The sequence below is a fragment of the Rhinatrema bivittatum genome, chromosome 7 (genome assembly GCF_901001135.1).
Source record: "Rhinatrema bivittatum chromosome 7, aRhiBiv1.1, whole genome shotgun sequence".
NCBI lineage: Eukaryota > Metazoa > Chordata > Amphibia > Gymnophiona > Rhinatrematidae > Rhinatrema > Rhinatrema bivittatum.
This window is the reverse complement of record NC_042621.1, coordinates 281,732,429-281,752,842: the sequence shown is the minus strand read 5'-3', so window position 1 is coordinate 281,752,842 and position 20,414 is coordinate 281,732,429. Positions and strand designations below refer to the sequence as shown.

Genomic DNA, 20,414 nt, shown 5'->3' with positions numbered 1-20,414 from the left:
TCCGCAATCCTGGGCACAGCGGTAAATGGCCACTGTGCCTGGATGCTCCGGCCCCTCCCCCACCCTGCCCCACCCCGCCCTGCCCCTTTTTTCAAGTGCTGTGCTTTTCTACATATCTGTTTGTGTGTATATGTGATTGTTATGTTTTTGTATTGTATATTTGTGTCTGTGTATATTTTTTTGTTTTGTATGTGTGTAAGTTTCTGTGTGTATGTTTGTTTGTGTTTACGTATTTGTGAGTTTGTGTCTGCTGGGTCCCTATGGCGTATGTGCTGGTCTTGGTCAGTGTTAAAAGTCAGCAGCTGTACCTGCTCGACTGGTATCTTGCCAACCAATCAGCATAAATGACCATCTGGTACTTATGGTGATTGGTCAGCAAGGCTTTCTGACATCACAAATCCTCCAGTATCCAGGAAGTCACACAAACTCCTCTAACATTATATATGTCAATGAAGATTTCAGAAGGAAAGTCTAATCTTCCTCCACTTTAGGATATATCTATCACATAAGCAGCTAGCAAAGTTAAAACAGAAGAATGAAGATGGAAGCCCAATAAACCTACCACCACAATCCTAACTGGAAATAATCATTAATTAAGATATCAAATAATGTTATCGCATCCATTTTCCGAGATAAGCAAATTCCAAGTAGAAACTCTTTTGCATAATTTTTAAGCTTTCATTCTAAAACCATGTGAAGGTTTTGGGCAATGTTTGGTGGTCTGCGGGTTCACATCATACCACAGGTGAAAGAACGAGGGTACAATATCAGTAATGTTTCACCGTTAGGCATCCATGTTCATCCTGTGTGCTTGCTGACAGATTTTTAAAAGTCAATGGAGTTATCCACAAGTTGCTACTTATCCCTGGGATAAGTAACATGGGATCTATCAACCTTCTGAGATCCTGCCAGGTACCTACGACTTGGATTGGCCATTGTTAGAAACAAGATACTGGGCTTGATGGACCTTTGGTCTGATCCAGTATGGCAAATCTGATGTTGCTCTGGCAAACAGGGGACACTGCAGACTGCTGCCAGCACCATAAATCATAAATTTAAGTGCACTATAGAAATCAGCTGAGCCCATCTTCTAACACTGCTCAGAAACCTCATTTATATAAATAGAAACAGCTATCGTTTAGACAAAGAGGAAAGCGTTAAATACAACAGACAACCAAAACACTTCTAGAACCTGATTTTTTTTTTCAGTCTTTTTTTTTTTTGTCACAGGAGGTCACAACAGGTTCATTTTCTTGTTTTTTTTTTCTCCCAGTTTTCTAAACATTAAATTATTTCCAAGAAATTAAAAACCTATTTACAAGGTAATTATCTACAGTATGCCATCAGTATTAACATGCACATATTTACAGGGCCTCATTCATAGACTTGTGCATGCAAATTGGTAGCTCTGCTACACCCAGCCTATTCCCAGTACCTGAACGGTAACAGTCATGGTGAGACAGTGTAATGGAGCTCCAGCCTGTAAATACAGTGAAATCTGTCTCTTCGGAATATCCGTCATGTAAAGACAATAATCTCTTGCACAAAGTTCATATGTACAGCACATGTCTCACATTAAATAATTTGGTATAGCCACTAGGAGGTTCTAGCATACCAGTGACCCACTGATAAGGGCTATTAGCAGTTATGTTCATTACATTCAATTCCTACCACTGCCTCAACCCAACTCTCCCCACTGTAGTCCTGTTTTGATTATTAGATCAGTTGCATTGGGATGGGAGTAAGGAGAACCCCCGAAAAAAGTATTTTCCAAACCTGCAGCTTTTGCTCCGAAAATAAGATGGATGTAAACACGGGGGGAGATGTCGCTATCACACTACAAATGCTCAAGTATCTACCTGCTGTTTATGAACGTGGCCCTATAAACCAACCAAAGGAAAAATATGGCACATTTTCTAGTTTAAAAAAGTTGTGTGTCGTAGACGCCATGGAGTCGCTGCGTTAAACACTAGTGCAGTTTGGGATCTCTTTTGTGCTTTCACTGCTTGCAATTGTCACAATGCCTCCTATGAAGAAAAGCAAGAAAAAGAAAATTAGACATACACACTGCAAATACCTCGATAGAGATGTTAATTTCTTTACTGTTCTCTCTTCTTTTACTCTACCTATTTTGTTAATAAATTATATTTCAGTTACTAATCAGGTATGGAAAGACGTCATCTCTTCACTGAAAATTACTTTAAACAAATTAGTGTTTTTAGAAGAAAAAGTGTAGCATGTAGCTAGAAGCAGATGCTACCTGTTATACCTACAATAACTAAACAAACAAGACGCTTCATATAACCTAGAACTTTAATAGCTTGAAGAACTATGAAGCGCTCTTGAACTCCTGGCTGTGAAAAAAATGCTGGACAGGTTCAAACGTATTCATTAAACTGATTTATTTAAATTGCCTAGTGTTTAACTTATCCATACATTAAGCGACTCACTTTAAGAGGACGCAAGGTTTGCCTGCACACAGTACTCTAGCGGCATGTAACTTTGCACCGGGCTATTAATAGGAACAGCAGCAAACATTTATAAACTGATGGACGCTAATTACGAGTTAGCAGAAATCCTTCAACATTATCTTGCCTCATTAATTTTATAATGGGCTGTCAAAGATAGTCGCATGGGGGTAGTACAATTGATCTAAGATCCTCAGTGAACCAAGAGCCCTCTACGTTGGGCTTGGTACTGTCTCAAGTCACTCTACTGCATCCAAGACCTCTTTGAAAGTAGAGCATATTGTTCATTCATGCAAGACAAATCAACTGGCTGAATAGGGGGCTTTAGAGTGAATGGTGATCGAACGTGTGAAGCTGACTTCACAAGTGGGTGCATCCTTTTTGTAGACTGAAGGACCTATTTACTACAGATTTTCTTCCTAAGTTTGTGTCTCTGGGAAAATGCTCAGGGAACAGGGCCCTGAAAGAGAAGCCTATGCACAGGAAAAAGTTGGCAAAAGACAACAGTTGAAAATCAAGGACCTCCCCGGTGAACTCACAAAATTTTTACAAAGAACCAGATGATATATTGTCATTTAATTTAATTTTCAAAAATAATAAACTGCCTTTCCAGCACAGCTGATCGAAGTGATGCACAGCCAGAGAAATAGGTCATTGTGCCTGCAGATGATTCACCTATTCTGACACACCCTTACATTATTTGGTGTATTGTAATATACCAAGCTATAATATTGTTCTCACATAGAGCAACGGTGTCTCATTGCACTGAACTGTGTGCATATAACAGCAAGCTAGCCACAAAATAATTATGCAAGATTTCAATGAAGCTATGTCTCCACTGTATTCATTTAAATTTTAAACCCAGCAAAGCACATGTAGAGTTAGAGGAGCCATTGACCGATTAACAGATTGGTAGCCATTTGAAATATTCAGTGGAGATACTTGGGTAAAGAACGAGAGATATGTGAACAATTCCAATCTGAAACTGAATAAGGAGGATTTTAGCCTGGTATGACCTCAACTGAATTTTCACTTTTTCTCTGGAGAAATCAGGGGTATTACAGCTGGATTTTGGGATAATTCAAATAAAAGCATTTCAAAAGGATTTCAGAAAACTTCAATTCTGATTTTAAAAAATTCTGAGGCTGATTCACATTCCAATGAAACGGGGTTTGGAATTTTTCAAGCATCCACCAGAAATCTTTCACATCTGTTTCAGATTTCCTCAGAAAGGTTTGATGAACCAATTCAACAAACCTTGGAAATGTTGCCATATTTTGAAGGTTACCATCTCTAGCATGCACCCTTGCAACTTTCTTTTTATACAAATTCATGGGGTCTTACTGTGCCAGTGGAAAACAGCTAAGTAAATCCATTGCATTGGCATACTCATCAGGGCACGATAAATTCACTGCTCTGCAGAACATGATCATATTCTGATGCTATGTCTGATTTAAAATTTTTTGCAAAGAAATCTGATTTACGGACTGATTTACTATGGGGGTTTTTTCACCATTCTGGGTTGAAAGAAAAAAGAAAAGTCCCTGAGAGAAATATTCTTGTACCAATCTCAGCCGACAAGTACTGTGGGGTCGATTTTATAACCTGCGCGCGCCGGCGCATTCATGCATGTTATAAAATCCAATGGCTGCACGTGCCTGTAAGGGCAGCCTGTGACTCGCGCACACGGGGGGGGGGGGGGGGGGGTTAGCAAAATACGCACAGCGATGCAATCGGGCCTCCCCCAGTTCCCTCCCAGTCTGCTCCAATTAAGGAGCGGACTGGGAGGGAACTTTCCTATCCCCAACCCTACCCTTCCTACCTCTTCCCCTCTCCTCCCGACCCCTAACCTAACCCTACCTATCCCTAATTTTTTTATTTTAATAGTTATTGCTCCCCGGGAGCAGAAGTAATCTGTATGTGCCGGCCGGCTGGCTGCTGGTGCGCGCTTCCCCAAGACAGTGGCTAATGGCGCTGTCCAGGCCCACCCCCTGCCTTACCCCTCCCCGACCATGCCCCCGGACCACCCCTTTTGCAGGACCCGGCACTTCGGTGCATAACAGGAGTCACGCGCGTGGCCGGGCCCGTTTTAAAATGCGTGTGGCGAGCGCATGGTCCTTTTAAAATCGGGCCGTGTATTTTATGTAAGTCTGCAAGTCAGTTGGGTGCATAGAAAATGTACAACCATTCCATAGACTTGTTCCTTTTACAATGGGCTCTGTTGTACTACCAAATTTCTTTGCTTTGCTTTTGATAATTATGTAAATGATGCAAATACTGTACCTATGACCCGTGTGTCCAGTTCTTTATCTAAGAGTTCTTCAGGGTCTGTGAATTCACCAAGTGTGATTTTGGGTGCATTTTCACTTTGGCTAACAGATCCAATCATCTCCTGTTCCTTATCATGCTGGACCTGGGCATATATGTTAATCCATGGGATTTTCCTGTATTGGATAGAAGAGAGGCATTGAATTCACACAACCTGCTCTTGGAAATAAAACAACATAACTTTGTATTAATGATTTATCAAGACGGCATAATCATTGGTAAAGCTGTGGAGGCTATTGTTTGAACCATCTTTCTTCACTGCAAACTATGCAAAATTTGGCTGCATGACTAATCTTCCTTCAACATTGCTATGACCATGTAACCCCTCAATTTTAATGAGTAGAGTTCCTGATTGGAAGCTTATTAACAAGTTAAAATATACTGAAAAAAACTCTAAAATCTTATGGGTTATGGAAGGGGTGTTTCCTGAGGAGGTGTCAAAGATTTTAGTAAATAACATCCTTATTCTTTTGGCAGCACAGGTTATCAGTCAAGGGATGTTATTGGATTCTAAATTGTTCATGGACACCTAAAAGATAACTTTCAAACAACTCGTGCTGCCCCATATATGACTTCTATGGCCATGCTAAAATCTACTACAGTATTTTATAATCTGTGTGTAATTCAAGATTATTTGGGAGTAGGAATAGCCTAGTGGTTAGAGCAGTGGTCTACAAACCAGGAAAACAGGGTTCAAATCCCACTGATGCCCCTTGTGACCTTCAGCAAGTCACTTTACCCTCCATTGCCTCAGGTACAAATCTAGATTATAAGCCCTCTGGGGATAAGGAAATACCTCCAGTACCTGAATGCAAACCAATGTAATATCCCAGATTGAATGTTGGTATATAAAAATAAATAATTGTGTACATGCAGGTTATAAAATACATGTTATGATTTTCCCCAGCATTAGCTCACATGTTTGCGTGAATACCTGCAATGCATAGAAAGCACATACATTTCCTATCTCTTTTAGAAACATATGTGGTGTATATTTTACATGTGAGAGAAAATATAACTTACTCGTGGAAAACCCTGATTGATACGTAGAAGTTGGTATATTTTAAAATGTGTGAGCTTAAATGAAATCACCAGTTTGCCGACACTTCCACTAGTTCACCCAGCCCTTTTCCTGAACTCCCTCATGTTTACCGACTCAACCAACAGCAGACAACAGATGAGGCTGGTATCAACTGGGCTGGATACTTAGCAGGTGCAAAACTGTGCAGATAAGTTGCCTGATGTATTTGGGTAAATCCCTTATAAAACAGCAATTTATGTATTTTCTACGTGTCCCGCCCAGGAACACTCCTCAGGCTCTCAGGTAAATATGCGCATGAAACTGAAAATATCCATGCATTTACGATGTTATAAAATAGCATGCACATGTTTACAAGCTATGTACACGTCTATATGCTACTTTTATGCGTGTGATTCCTTTGAAAATTCACTGGGAAGGCTATTTATCATCTATATTTAGTCAAACAAAATTTCCCTTTCCTGTTGACTGATGACTTAAGGACAGTGATCCAAGCAATGGTTCTAAGTCATCTAGATTAATGCAATGCGATTTATTTGGACTCTCAAAGAGGTTGCTTAGCAGGCTTCAGATAGTTCAAAATACGTCAGAGAAGATTTTGACCAGTGGTAAGCATTGGGACTGAACTACCCCGATGATGATTTCCTTTCACTGGCTGCTTATTACTCTGTGGATAAAATATTATATTTGTATTTTAATTTTCCAAGCATTGGCGGACTGTGGCCCAATGTATTTGGGAATGAAAATGTTCCCTCTTTAGCGTTACAATCAAGTCAAGATTCTAGATTGATAGTGCTATCAGTTAAATCCATGAAAAAAAAGATCAAAGCAAGAGCAAGAACTTTTCCAGAGCTGGCATTACCCTGGTGGAATGTTTTGCCACTAGATTTGAAATGTTACCATAATTATATGATGTTTCAGCCATCTTTAAAAACATTGAGGTCTATATTCAGACAAGGTCTGGATAGCAGGCGAGACTACATTGTAGAAATCTTTCTTTGTGTACTTTTCCTCATTCCATATCACATCAAATGTTCACTGATTAGTGGACCAGTGCATTTCAATATATTTATAAATGATCTAGAAAGGAATATGATGAGTGAGGTAATCAAATTTGCAGATGATACAAAAGTATTCAGAGTAGTTAAATCACAAGCGGATTGTGATAAATTGCAGGAGGACCTTGCGAGACTGGAAGATTGGGCATCCAAATGGCAGATGAAATTTAATGTGGTCAAGTGCAAGGTGATGCACATAGGGAAAAATAATCCATGCTATAGTTACACAATGTTGGGTTCCATATTAGGAGCTACCACACAGGAAAAAGATCTAGGCGTCATGGGGGATAATGCATTGAAATCGTCAGCTCAGTGTGCTGCAGCAGTCAAAAAAGCAAACAGAATATTAGGAATGGTGAATAAAACAGAAAATATCATAATGCCTCTGTTTCACTCCATGATGAGACCACACCTTAAGTACTGTATACAATTCTGGTTGCTGCATCTCCAAAAAGATATAGTTGCAATGGAGAAGGTACAGAGAAGGGCAACCAAAATGATAAAGGGGATGGAACAGCTCCTCTATGAGGAAAGGTTGAAGAGGTTAGGGCTGTTCAGCTTGAGAAGAGATGGCTGAGGGTGGATATGATAGAGGTGTTTAAAATCATGAGAGGTCTAGAACAGGTAAATGTGAATTGGTTATTTACTCTTTCAGATAATAGAAGGACTAGGGGGCACTTCATGAAGTTAACAAGTAGCACATTTAAAACTAATCAGAAAAAAATATTTTCCACTCAATGCACAATTAAGCTCTGTAATTTGTTGCCAGAGGATGTGGTTAGTGCAATTAGTATAACTGGGTTTAACAAAGGTTTGAATATCTCAAAAAAGATATAGTTGCGATGGAGAAGGTACAGAGAGTTAAATGACCACCTGGAATCTACAGACAAGAGACTGGAATTCACTTTGAACGTTTTCATGTACACAGTGTAAAGCCATTACTCCAGTTTGCAATATGTCTTGGATTATCTTTGAAAAGAGACAGTTAAGAAACAAGGGTAAACAGGTAGCGCTGGTGCTCAGGTCTTTCTTTGGAAAGTCTGTAGTGCACAGTAAGGCGGGTGCATATTATTTCTGCAACCTTTTCCCGCTATGCATGGCTAAGATGTAAAACTGCATTTTGGCCATGCAATTGGTATAAATTGTTTCAGCTCTGTAAAAATGTGCCTTTTTTTTTTTTTTTAGCACATCTTGCTTGGTTACATCTCTAAATCTCTAGGGCCCCCAACCCCACATCTAAAAAAAAAAAATAGGAGTGAAACAAGAACAAAGGTGCATTATATCCAATAATTCATTCATTTATACAGTTCTTCCCGCCACCCGGCCCTTCAATTATTTAATACAGAAATACCAATCAGAATGGGGCAGAGTTGTTCCCTAAGGCTGTTTTGTTATATGGGAGCTTTGAGCAGATCGGACGGTACAGCCTGTGTGGGACTTGGGCTGAGATACAGATGATATGAGACATATTTCTCCTTAAACATCTCGTTCAAGACAGAATCATCGGGAGCCTTACTTTCCCCAGAAGTACTGCTACAGGAATTTGAAGGTCTAATGCACACAGGCATCAATGGAAAGAGGCTCTAGAGCAAGGTGGTCATGCAATGAGGTTGAAAGAGGGTAGACTCAGGAGAAACCATAGGAAATAGCAGAAGTTGCTTACCTGTAACAGGTGTTCTCACAGGACAGCAGGATGTTAGTCCTCACATATGGGTGACATCACAGGATGGAGCCCAATCACAGAACACTTTTGCCAAAGTTTCTAGAACTTTGACTGGCACCTACTGGGCATGCCCAGGATGGCACTAACCCTGCAACCAGCAGGGGTCCCCCTTCAATCTTGTTTAAAAGCTATAGTAAGTGCCAAAAAATAAAATAAAACGTAACAAACCCAACACCGCGGGGTGGCGGGCAGGGTTTCGTGAAGACTAACATCCTGCTGTCCTGTGAGAACACCTGTTACAGGTAAGGAACTTCTGCTTTCTCACAGGACAAGCAGGATGGTAGTCCTCACATATGGGTGAGTACCGAGCTGAGGATGTCCAAGAAATGCACCAAATGTACCCAAAGACGTGCAACAGGCACAACAACTGGGGTGGAATTTGGTAGAGGGCATGCTGAACCCTAATGGGCAGGCGGAAGGGTGTTGGTACATGAAGTTGCAAACAGGTTGCGCAAGACAAACTGGCCGAAGATGGAATCTTGTCTTCCAGCCTTGTCTAAATAATAATGTGCTGTAAAGGTATGGAGAGAACTCCAGGTAGCAGCCCTACAAATATCAGGAAGTGGCACCGACCGTAGGTGCGCTACTGAAGTTGCCATGGCCCTGACAGAGTGTGCTTTAACATGGTCTTGAAGTGGAATGCCTGCTTGTTGATAGCAAAAGGATATGCAGTCCGCTAACTAGGAGGAGAGAGTCTGCTTAACCACAGGTTGACCCAATCTGATGGAATGGAAAGAAACGAACAGTTGGGTGGATTTTCTGTGGGTAGCTGTACGGTCTAGATAGAATGCTAGAGCCCACTTACAGTCAAGAGTATGCAGAGCCTGTTCTCCTGGATTAGAATGGGGCCTGGGAAAGAAGGTAGGTAGTATAATGGATTGATTAATTTGAAATTCCGATACTACCTTAGGTAAAAACTTAGGGTGAGTGCGGAGTACTACCCGGTCGAGCAGATGTTAGTGTAAGGCAGTAGGTAACTAGAGCCTTTAACTCACTAACTCTGCGAGCAGATGTGATTGCCAAAAGAAAAATCACTTTCCATGTGAGATAGTGAAGATCACAGGATTGGAGAGGCTCAAATGGTGGTTTCATGAGCTGACCCAAAACCAGGTTGAGGTCCCAAAAAGGGGCCAGATGGCGCAATGGAGGTTTGAGGTGGAGCAAGCCCTTCAGAAAACGTGTTACGAGGGGTTGCACCGAAATAAGAACATCCACAACACCTTTATGGAAGGCAGCTACTGCACTGACATGCATCCTGATGGAAGAAGTTTTTAGACCTGATTCTGACAAGTGCCAGAGATAGTCTAGAAACTTCATGGTGGAACAAGTAAAAGGATCAAGGGACAGTGAGGAACACCATGACTTAAACCTGTTCCATTTGTAGAAATAAGATTTTCTCGTGGAAGGCTTTCGTGAAGCAATCAGGACACAGGAAACTGGCTCCGAAAGATTGAGTGGCTGAAGGATTAACCTTTCAACATCCAGGTAGTCAGGGACAAGGCCTGAAGATTGGGGTGGCGTAGGCACCCGTCGTTCTGGGTGATCAGAAGCGGGTCCTTCCCCAGGGGAATGTGCCTGCGAATGGAGAGGTCCTGAAGAATCGGAAATCACACTTGGCGTGGCTAGTGAGGGGCTATCAGGATCATGATTCCCTTGTCCTGACGTAGCTTCACAAGAGTCTTCGAAAGAAGTGGAAGTGGAGGAAATGTATATAGGAGACCGGTGGTCCATGAGAGGGAGAAAGTGTCTCTTGGCTGTGAGTGTTGGCTGCGAGTGAGAGAGCAAAAGTTCTCTACTTTGCGATTTTGAGGTGACGCAAAGAGGTCTATGTGAGGGTAACCCCAACGTTGGAATATTGAGTCCGCTACTGTGGGGTTGAGAGACCACTCGTGCGGCTGAAAGATGTGACTCAGCTTGTCTGCTAACACATTGTCCACTCCCAGCAAGTAGGTGGCCTTGAGGTACATCGAGTGGGAAAGGGCCTCCGCCCATATCTGTGCCGCTTCCTGACACAGGAGGTAGGAGCCCGTTCCTCCTTGTTTGTTGATGTACCACATGGCCACCTGGTTGTCTGTCTGAATCAGGATGACCTGGTTGGAAAGGCGATTCTGAAACACCCTGAGAGCATATCTGATTGCTCGTAGCTCCAGGAAATTGATTTGGTGTTTGGCTTCCTCTGGAGACCAGGACCCTTGAGTTTGTAGATTGGCAACAAGTGCTCCCCAGCCGAGGTTGGAGGCATCTGTTGTAAGGGTTATTTGAGGATCTGGAGCTTGGAAAGGAAGGCCTTCAGGAGATTGGCCTGATTTTCCCACCAAGCCAGGGATAGACAAAATGGGTTGGTGATGTGGACAATGGCTGACAGTGGTTGAGATGATTGAATCCACTGTGACCTTAGAGTCCATTGCATGACTCTCATGGCAAGACGAGCCCTGGGAGTGACATGTACTGAGCACGGCGTATGTCCTAGAAGAACTAGGAAGTGACATGCAGTCGAGCTTTGTTGAGACTGTAGCTGATGGGCGAGAGAAGAGATAGTGAGGGCTCTTTCCCAAGGAAGAAATGCTTTCGCTTTGAAGGTGTCCAAGTCTGCTCCTATGAACGACAGGGTTTGTGATGGGATCAAACTGGACTTTGGATAATTGATGAGAAACCCTAGGGAGATCAGGGTATGCAAGGTGAGACGTAGGGACGTCAGGGCAGCTTGCTTGATAGGAGCCATGATCAACCAGTCATTGAGATAGGGGTAGACGTGGACACCTAGAGTCCTGAGGAATGCTGCTGCTACTACTACGAGGCATTTGGTGAAGACTCGTGGTGCAGATGCCAGGCCAAATGGAAGCACTCGGTATTGATAGTGCTTTGGGCCTACCAGGAATCGTAGAAATTTGCGATGAAACGGAATTATTGCAATGTGAGTGTAAGCGTCCTGGAGATCTAGAAAGCAGAGCCAGTCTTCCCTTTGCAGAAGGGGAAGGAGGGAACCCAAGGTTACCATCTTGAACTTTTCTCTTTGTAGGTACTTGTTTAAGGCACGAAGGTCTAGTATCTGGCGAACGCCACCTAACTTTTTTGGGATGAGAAAGTACCGAGAATCGAATCCGAGGCCCTGTTGGGAGTAGGGCACTGGTTCTATTGCTCTGGACTAGAGGAGGAGGGAGACCTCCTGATCCAGGAGTGGTAAATGGTCGGATGTTCCCCACGTCAGCCAATGTGGGGAGTCCGGTGGAATGGCAAGAAAGTGATTATGGCCAGAACCCACTGGTCTGAGGTTACTATGTGCCAGATGTCACTGAAGTGGCACAATCGACCTCCCACTGGTACATGCATTAGTGGAGGCTGAATACTGCTCTCTAGAAAAGAGTCAAAAACCAGATGCTGGACCTGGTTGAGGAGTTGTCTGTGCCTTTTGCCTGCGAGGTTGCATGGATTGGCCTTTCTGGTAAGGCTTAGTAGAGCGACCTTTGGACAGAGGAGGATAAGATTTCCTTTGGCAGTAAAAGGACTTTTTGGGATCCTTCCTGAATGTTTGCTTAGCAGGATATTCAGAAGACAACAAGGAGAGTTGGCGAAGAGTCTCATGGTAATCCTTGAACTGTGCCACTGCTTGTTGTATTTGCCCACCAAAGAGATTGTCCCCAGTGCAAGGCAAGTCAGTCTGTCTTGGATCTCAGGTCGAAGGTCCGACGACTTTAGTCAGGCCCACCTCCTCGCAGAAATAGCTGTTGCTGATACCCTGGAAGCGGTGTCAAAAATGTCATAGGCAGATCTTAGTTCATGTTTGCCCGCTTCTAATCCCTTTTGAGCCAGGGCATGAAATTGTTCTTGAGACTGTTGAGGCAGGGACTCAGCAAAGTCCTGTATTTGTTTAAAGAGGACCCTGTTGTACTGGGTCATACAGAGTTGGTAAGAGGCAATGCGAGATATAAGCATTGACCTCTGAAAGGTACGCCAACCTATAGCATCCAGGAATTTTTGCTCCTTCCCTGGAGGGAAGGAATAATGAGACTTGGATTGTCGAGCTTTTTTTTGGGCTGACTCAACAACCACTGAATGGTGATCCAGTTGGGATTTCTGGAAATCTGGAGTTGACTGGACTAGGTATGTGGTGTCCGCTTTTCGATTTATTGGTGCCACTGAACCAGGATGTTCCCAATTTCTTTTCAGAAGATCCAGAAGGACATCATGGATGGGGATAGATGTGATTTCTTTAGGACCATCTAAAAATTGAAGAAGCTCCATCATCTGATGTCTATCATCCTGTTCTGTGTGATGTTGAAAAGGAACCATATCAGACATTTCCTTCATAAAATTAATGAAGGACAAGTCCTCTGGAGGGGAACGCTTCCTGCTTTCAGTAGGAGAGGGTGGTAATGGTAAGTCATCGGTATCCTGGGATGTCCATGTATCGTAGGGATCATCTCCAGCACCCCAGTATCCTTAGCGGGACGGAAGGTTGGTATCCCTGAAGGTCCCGGGCGAGGCACCGAAGGCATCGAGGGGTCATTGGTGGCACTGATAAAGGCACCGAAGGCATCGATGGACGAACGTGCGGCATCGATGGAAGCAAAGATGCAATCAGTGACATCGATGGCCTAGGTATTGGAAGGACTCCTGATGGAGGAAGTAAAGGTGTTTCTCCTTCTTCTGTCAATGAAAGAGGAATCGGAGAGGAGGGCACCGGGTCCATCGGTGTCATCAGATCCATCAGAGGAAAAGCAGCGATCAGCGCTTCCATCCTTGTGAGTAGTAGTGCCAGTGCTACAGGAATGGGATCAGTTCAGGTATCGGTACCAGCATCGAAGGAACCTTGAAGCTTTGCATCACTCTGCCGATGGCCTCCTGAATCATCTGATCCAGTTCCTCTTGGAAACCTGGAGCCCCGATGCCGGAGAAGGCAGAGGTGTAGCCGGAGGGACCACCGTTGGAGGTGGAAGCACGGCTGCTATCACCGGACCCGGTGAAGGTTGCCTCGGTGACCCTGAACCAGATAGGGATGGTGCCTTTTCTGGACGGGCTTTCTTCGATGGCGGCTCAGACCATGGCAACGTCGAGGCCTTGCCTGCGTCGATGGTCTGAGATCTGCGGTGTCAATGCCGATGCTTTTCTCGATGCTCTCCTTGGTCCTTTTCCTGAGGGGGAACAGAGGAGGTCGATGGCCATGGAGTCATTGATGCTGGTTGGACACCGGTCGGTGCCCGATGCTGGTGCGACGTAGATGGTGTCGGCTCGGACGACGTCGATGCTATGGACTGCATCGGGGTTTTTGATCGAAAGAGAAGTTCCATTTTCTCCATTCTAGACTTGCGACCTTTAGGTGTCATAAGGGCACATTTGGTGCAGGTAAGGACATCATGCTCGCTACCTAAACACATTACACAGACCTTGTGAGGGTCGGTAATGGACATTGTGCAAGTACAGTCCAGGCATCGACGGAACCCCGACGCTATGGCCCTTGAAAAAATTTAGCCACGGTTTTGTCGACGGCCAGTAGGCCACGAGGGCCAAACTCGACAGGAATTGAGTAATAAACTTACCGGAGTACCGCAGAAGTAAATATTTAACAGGGGGACCCCTGTGGGGTATTAAAGTATGAAGTAATTCCGTGAGGAAAATTCCTGTCAGGAATCTCTGTAGAGCTCCTTAACCCATGAGGCTACTGCTGCGCTGAAAAAAGAAGACTGAAGGGGGACCTCTGCTGGTTGCAGGGTTAGTGCATCCTGGGCATGCCCAGTAGGTGCCAGTCAAAGTTCTAGAAACTTTGACAAAAATGTTCCGTGATTGGGCTCCATCCTGTGATGTCACCCATATGTGAGGACTACCATCCTGTTTGTCCTGTGAGAAATTTCTTTAAAGAGAGGGTGGTGGATGCGTGGAACAGCCTCCCAGTGGAGGTGGTGGAGAGAAAAACAGTATCTGAATTCAAGAAAGGCTGGGAGAAATACAGGGGATCTCTAAGAAGTGATGAGAATTATAATGCTAAATTAATTGAACGGATGGGCAGATTGGATTTTATTTATTTTATTTATTTATTTATTTAGTTTTATATACCGACAACCGTTTGCACATCGTGCCGGTTTACAGATAACTTACAACCAAAATATATATAGGCAAAGCCTTTACAAGGAACAGTGTGTAACATAAACGTAGTAACGGATTAATAACTAAATAACTAGGGGAGGGAGGGGTGGGGGTGATCAAGACAGAGGAGGGGGCAGGGGGAGGGTGAAAAACAGATACATAAGGAAAAAAAAATATGTACAGGGAATCAATGGGCATGTGATATGTACAAAGGTTTTATACAAGTATTGAATAAGCGCATAAACAACAGTGGATGAGGTGAGAAGATGTGTGCGGGTTCTACTAAGTGAGAAGTTATTATGTGCAGGATGTTACATGTGGGGTTTGCGGTTGTTTCGAGGGGGAGGGTGTAGGTCCTGTGGTGGGGGTGTTGGTACAAGATGGATGGTCCATGCGGTCTTTTTCTGCCATCAAGTCTCTATGTTACTATCATTAGTATATATTGTGTGAGGATGAATTAGAAATCCTATTAATTACCAGGATTAATTACAAGAAAGGACTGCGCCTTAATAAAAAAAAAATGCACATTATAAATATATTCCCCAATTTTAAAATGTTAGAGTTTAAGGCTTTTATTTCAAAGGTTTAATCTGCATTGCACTGAACCATCTTTTCTGTTGCCTGCTACTATCTGGAACTTGGGCATCTGATTTCACTCAAGTGTCTGCGTATTTCTATGGCACACCCCATTTACACTGAAGCTGAAATGTATCGGATTTACAACACAAAATTAGCGCATTTCATTCCGATACTCGCTGGTGATTTTCATGATAATGGGACAGGGGTTGCAGGCTCTTTCATGCCCCTGCCAACTTCTCCGATCTGAAGGGGAACAAAAAGCTCAGCTTCAGTCAAAATGTGACACTGTGAGGGAGAGATCAAAGATCTCCAAAAATAATTCCTAGAGCTGGGACCCCCAGCTGTGAGGCACATTTCCAGGGCCGCATGGGGCAATCTGCCTCTTCTGAGAATGGATGGGGGAACGTCCCTTTCCGGGGCAGTCGGGCTGGCAGCCTTCATGGGCGGTAGAGAAAAGAAATCATTGCAAATGGGTAAAATAACTACAGTGTCTGAACTGTAACTCTCCTTCAGCCTGGATTTGCAAAACGTAATTAAATCTAAAATCCAAAATCAATGAAACCACAGTGGGTTGCAATGGTAACTAATGGCAAAGCAGCAGGAGCATCCATGTACTGCTGGAATTTAGGGGTGAGCAGGCCAAAAAAAAAACAATACGTTGATTTGTTTTGTTTCATTTCTTTGGGGAGGAGGTGCTCGTGCAAATTCTATTTTCTCGGGGGCTTTTTTTGGTTTTGCTTTGGCAAATAGAGCGCACTATTCGTAAAAATGGGCACTAAAAATGAAAGAAAAAAAAGAGATTGCTTGATTTTTGCTGTTGTTTTGTTTAAAAGTGACATGAAAGAATATAGACTATGTCCATAGTCTAAGTCATTTCAAACAAAAGCACATTCCTATTCCCTAATCAGAATTTTCTAGAACCCGATGCTGAATTTATGGTATCTTCTTCTGCACGTTAACATCTTTAGACAATAAAGCTATTTTTAGCCATGGGACAATAAAATACAATGAAATATCTGTATACAGTTTAATAGAATGAGTACTGTGAAAATAGCACATATGGGCAAGGGAAAGCAGTGGGTCCTGAGAGAGTATTTGAAGAACTGGAAGCAGTTGATGTGATGAACAAATACTAATGCAGCAGTGACAACCATTTGTTGTCACAACATGATTTATCGTGATGTCAATGGCATGGTATTTCCATTATCCACCATGAAAATAGTTGAACAGTGGCTCTGGGGCAAGTATAAACAGACATGAAATGCATAATGCATTCCACATTACTAGTAAATAGGAAACATTTCCTGAGAGGTCCAGGTGCATTTCTTATCATTTTCGGGCACGACAGCAGTATTTTCCAGCACTCTCTCGGAGGTACACTCAGCCCCTTGGGTTTTCAGGATTGCCACAATAAATATGCATGAAATAGATTTGCATACACTGGGTTTCCAATGCATGCAAATCTTTCTCATGCATATTCATTATGTTTATCTTGAAACCCAGATTGGTTAGGTGTGCCTTCAGTAGAGAGTTAGCAAACACTGAACTTGAGTAACTTCAAAATAAATCTGAATGTGTTAAAATAGCAGACTCAAAATTTGTTTAGGCTGTCATTCTCTCCTGCAAACAGAAAACACTAATTTATAGCACTGTAAGTCCTCTGGAGTTCAAAATGACAGAAGAAAAGCTATTCCACTCTATATTTTGGGGATATTGTCAGCAATATTCTATGCGCCCGAAACAGTTCACCAAGTCAGGCACGGTGTCAACATGTGGTGCGACTCCATGAACAAGCCCTAAAACAAGGAGACAAAAACTGTTTTCTTAATGATCATTTTATCTCCCACATTTATGTAGTGCTCTGAAATAGTGCTGCAACCCCTTGGAGAGGGCGAGAGGTAAGCATTTGCTAAATGCTTCAAAAGAAATGACACATTGAACTGAATTCAATCTAACCTACAATTCACAATAGGTTTGTCATCAAGAACATTTGGGTACAGTTTTGTGCTCTTTCATATATTAATGGCTGAAACATTTTCTTAGAAATTTCATGTACTGTATATTCTGCTTCAGCTCTTGAAGATATTACTGGATGAGAAAGTCCTATGCATGTTCTGTGACCCTTTGTTTGAATACTGAAGGCAAAAGAGAGTAGCAGCAAAGACATATTGGCCAAACAACAGTTGGTAGGGGATGTACTAATTTGATCTTCAGGTACTACTAGTAACAGAAACATTTTTCTTCAGTATCTCTTGTGTGTGTGTATGTGTTCCCTTTAAAGCATTAATTCTACCACTAAGATAAAGCAGGTAACCATGGATAGCTCTCAGGAGATGAAAAAGGGCAAAAGGACAAGCTAAACTTTGCAACAACAGCAAAAAAAAAAAAAAAAATCCTACCCTTAGCTTAAATACTAATGCTAGCTCACACAGCAGTGGTTCAAAACACTTAAGCTGAATTGTGTCCAGAATGAAAATGATACAAAATACTACATGTTCAAGACGTACAATAGTCAAAGTTGCAAATGTTCTAATAGCATCACATTTTGCCACTGATTAAATGTCTTTAGAATATCTTACCTTTTAAATTTATAGATTAAAAAACCAGCCAAGCCAACAAATACCACAGACAAAAGCATCAGCATGGCAGAACTGCTATGCCCCGTGCTGGAATCTACCAAGGGTGCTGCAAAAATGAAGTCAAAAGTGCTTTATGGGCATTAATGAAGTCATATTATTGCAGTAATCATGTACACAGTCATTTCTGTTCAACAGTATCCCAGCATGCACTGCAGTGATAGAATGAACATGGCCCTATTTGGGTGTCCTTGTGAAAATTGCTTAGTACATCAGGGTCAGCGGGGGGGAAAGTTTTGCTACCACTTTTGGTGTCTGTCCTGTGTAGCAGCATCTGATGAGGATAGACAAGATGGTCCAGGGCTATTATTACAAGTCAATTATGCTTGGCTAACCCAAGGCACGGATTGTCTATTTCAATACGAGGAGCAGGAGCGTTTCACAAGAATGAAATACTCCATCACTCTTCTATCCACTGACTAGACCACCCTTCCCTTGTAAGCAGAGAGAACACCAATCCAGGTATATTATTGAGTTTCACGGCTCTGATGTGGTTTAATTAAGTGAACTTTAAAAATGATAACAAAATATCTACCTAGGAAACACAGGGTCCATTCATGAAAGGGCCCAACATTGTTTACTAAGACGCTAACTTTCAAACTGGGGCGCGGGTGCACATGTGTGCGTGTACACCAGCCCACGCCCAGGGACGCAGCCTTTTTATAACACAATCTTGTATGTTATAAAATAGCTTGGCCGTGCAACCAAATTTTAAGTGAGCGCGTGCGCATGTGCATGCAAATGCCGCTTCTACCGCGTAAATCGGGGGATTTGAAAAGGGGTGCACATCGACGCTATTCCCAGTTTTAACCTGTTCGCCCAGACCCACCTAGTTTAATAGTCTTCACTCCTCCCAGTTAGCCGCGACCCTTAAAACCCCACAGATACGCCTGTTTTTCTTTCTTTTCTTTTTTTTTTTAACTTACACATCATCCATAGGAGAAGTAAAGTTACGCGGCAGGGGGACCTCAATGCATGCTGAATGGCGTATTTACGCGCACATCTCAGGTTCACGCCCCGAAATGCCCATCCCCCGCCCAGACCGCTACCAAACTTTCTAGATACGAGCGCTTCGGGAGCTACGCGAGTATCTCGGCGGATCTTAAAATTTGCTTGGCGTGCGTGAGCCCGACATATTCACACAATTTTAGAAGCCAGATGCGCGCGCATCTGGCTTCTAAAATTCACCTTTAACTGTGGAAAGGACATTTCTCCTAAGGAAAAAGCCATCATGCAATCTCGTCTTCTGTATGAGCAATCCATCTTCAAATGTTAGAGGCAAACGTGTGCAAAGTTGTGAGTACTATGTGGTTTAGGGTGTAGAATAATCACTTGGTAACTAGGCTGTCAAGGACCCACTGGTGCCATGCAGGGGAGAAAGAACCTGAGACGGCCCTTGTCTTATCAGATCATATGATAAAGCATAATGTGGTGGCAACAAGACAGAATGGGAAGAAAAGTATTGTTTGCACCAGAGTAATAGGGGGTGCAATAATGCTATCATGTCACAGTAAGGATATAGGAGAACATTGCAACAGGAACTGAATTTAATAAAATCCTTTTGCATATTAAGACTGAATGTCTAGTTGGTCTAGCTTCAAACAGACCAATGTGTCACAGGACACACATTATGTGACAGAGTTTTTGACATATTACTATATAAAACATTACAATGCACTGTATCATGAGAACTAGATTACCAAGTCACATTTATATGCTACTGACATTTCTATAGCGTTACAAAAGAAAGCATCCTGAATGGACAACTCACACAGTACTGTTGTAATAAGAATTACCATATGAGCCGTGGGTATGATCTGAATTTTAATTCATTGTCAAATCACATTTTTTAATGAAAGTTTGCCGGCGCCATGTAAATTGCCAGTTGTTAAGTACATGCCTGACCAATGTACCTGACAACCTGAAGAAGAGATAAACAGGCTCGATTCCAGCCTTGCCAGCCAATGCATGGGCCTGCATGCTGGAAAAAGGCACATGATTCAGATTGGCTAATTCAGCCTTTTCTGGGCCATGAATGCCCTCTGTGTGGGAGATGCACACCAGCTGGTGAGATCTGAATTGGGTTCTATGTTTTCATTCTTGAAACCGTGTAACGGGATACAAAGGCTATACCAGATCAGCAGACTGAAAGGAAAACAAGGGGACAATTGAACTCTCTCTCTCTGGTCAATACACTGAGCTTGCAAATACTCAGAGGAGACATACCCGAATATTCTGTGTTTGTTAGGTCACAGGGCTGTGCAGAGTGAGGCTATCCTTTCTTTTGGACCTTACCTAATGTCAGCTGAGTGACGTACACAAAGACTTGAACACCAGGCTTTAGCTCGAACTGGACCAGGTTCTGGTTTAGAGCATTAAAGAGGACGTGAACAATCTGAGGACATAAAGCACATGCTGTTAAAACAAAACAAAAAAGCAACTCTGTCCAATTCTGTGGAATATCATAACATACATACCAAAGCACACAATTTTAGCCATTTC

The 20,414-nt window shown here is 42.8% G+C and overlaps 1 protein-coding gene across 1 annotated transcript in view; it reads right to left on the bottom strand.

Annotated features, from left to right (window-relative positions):
- Positions 1 to 209: 209 nt before the first annotated feature.
- The window catches only part of SORCS3 (sortilin related VPS10 domain containing receptor 3), a 1,039,444-nt gene continuing 1,019,239 nt past the window's right edge, over positions 210 to 20,414 (bottom strand). Inside the window, exons 25-28 of the mRNA XM_029610742.1 lie at positions 20,208 to 20,307; positions 17,856 to 17,961; positions 4,752 to 4,912; positions 210 to 2,027 (exon numbers count right to left, since the gene is read on the bottom strand). Coding sequence (XP_029466602.1) covers positions 1,963 to 2,027; positions 4,752 to 4,912; positions 17,856 to 17,961; positions 20,208 to 20,307 — 432 coding nt within the window. The 3' untranslated portion in view covers positions 210 to 1,962. The remainder of the gene's footprint in view (positions 2,028 to 4,751; positions 4,913 to 17,855; positions 17,962 to 20,207; positions 20,308 to 20,414) is intronic.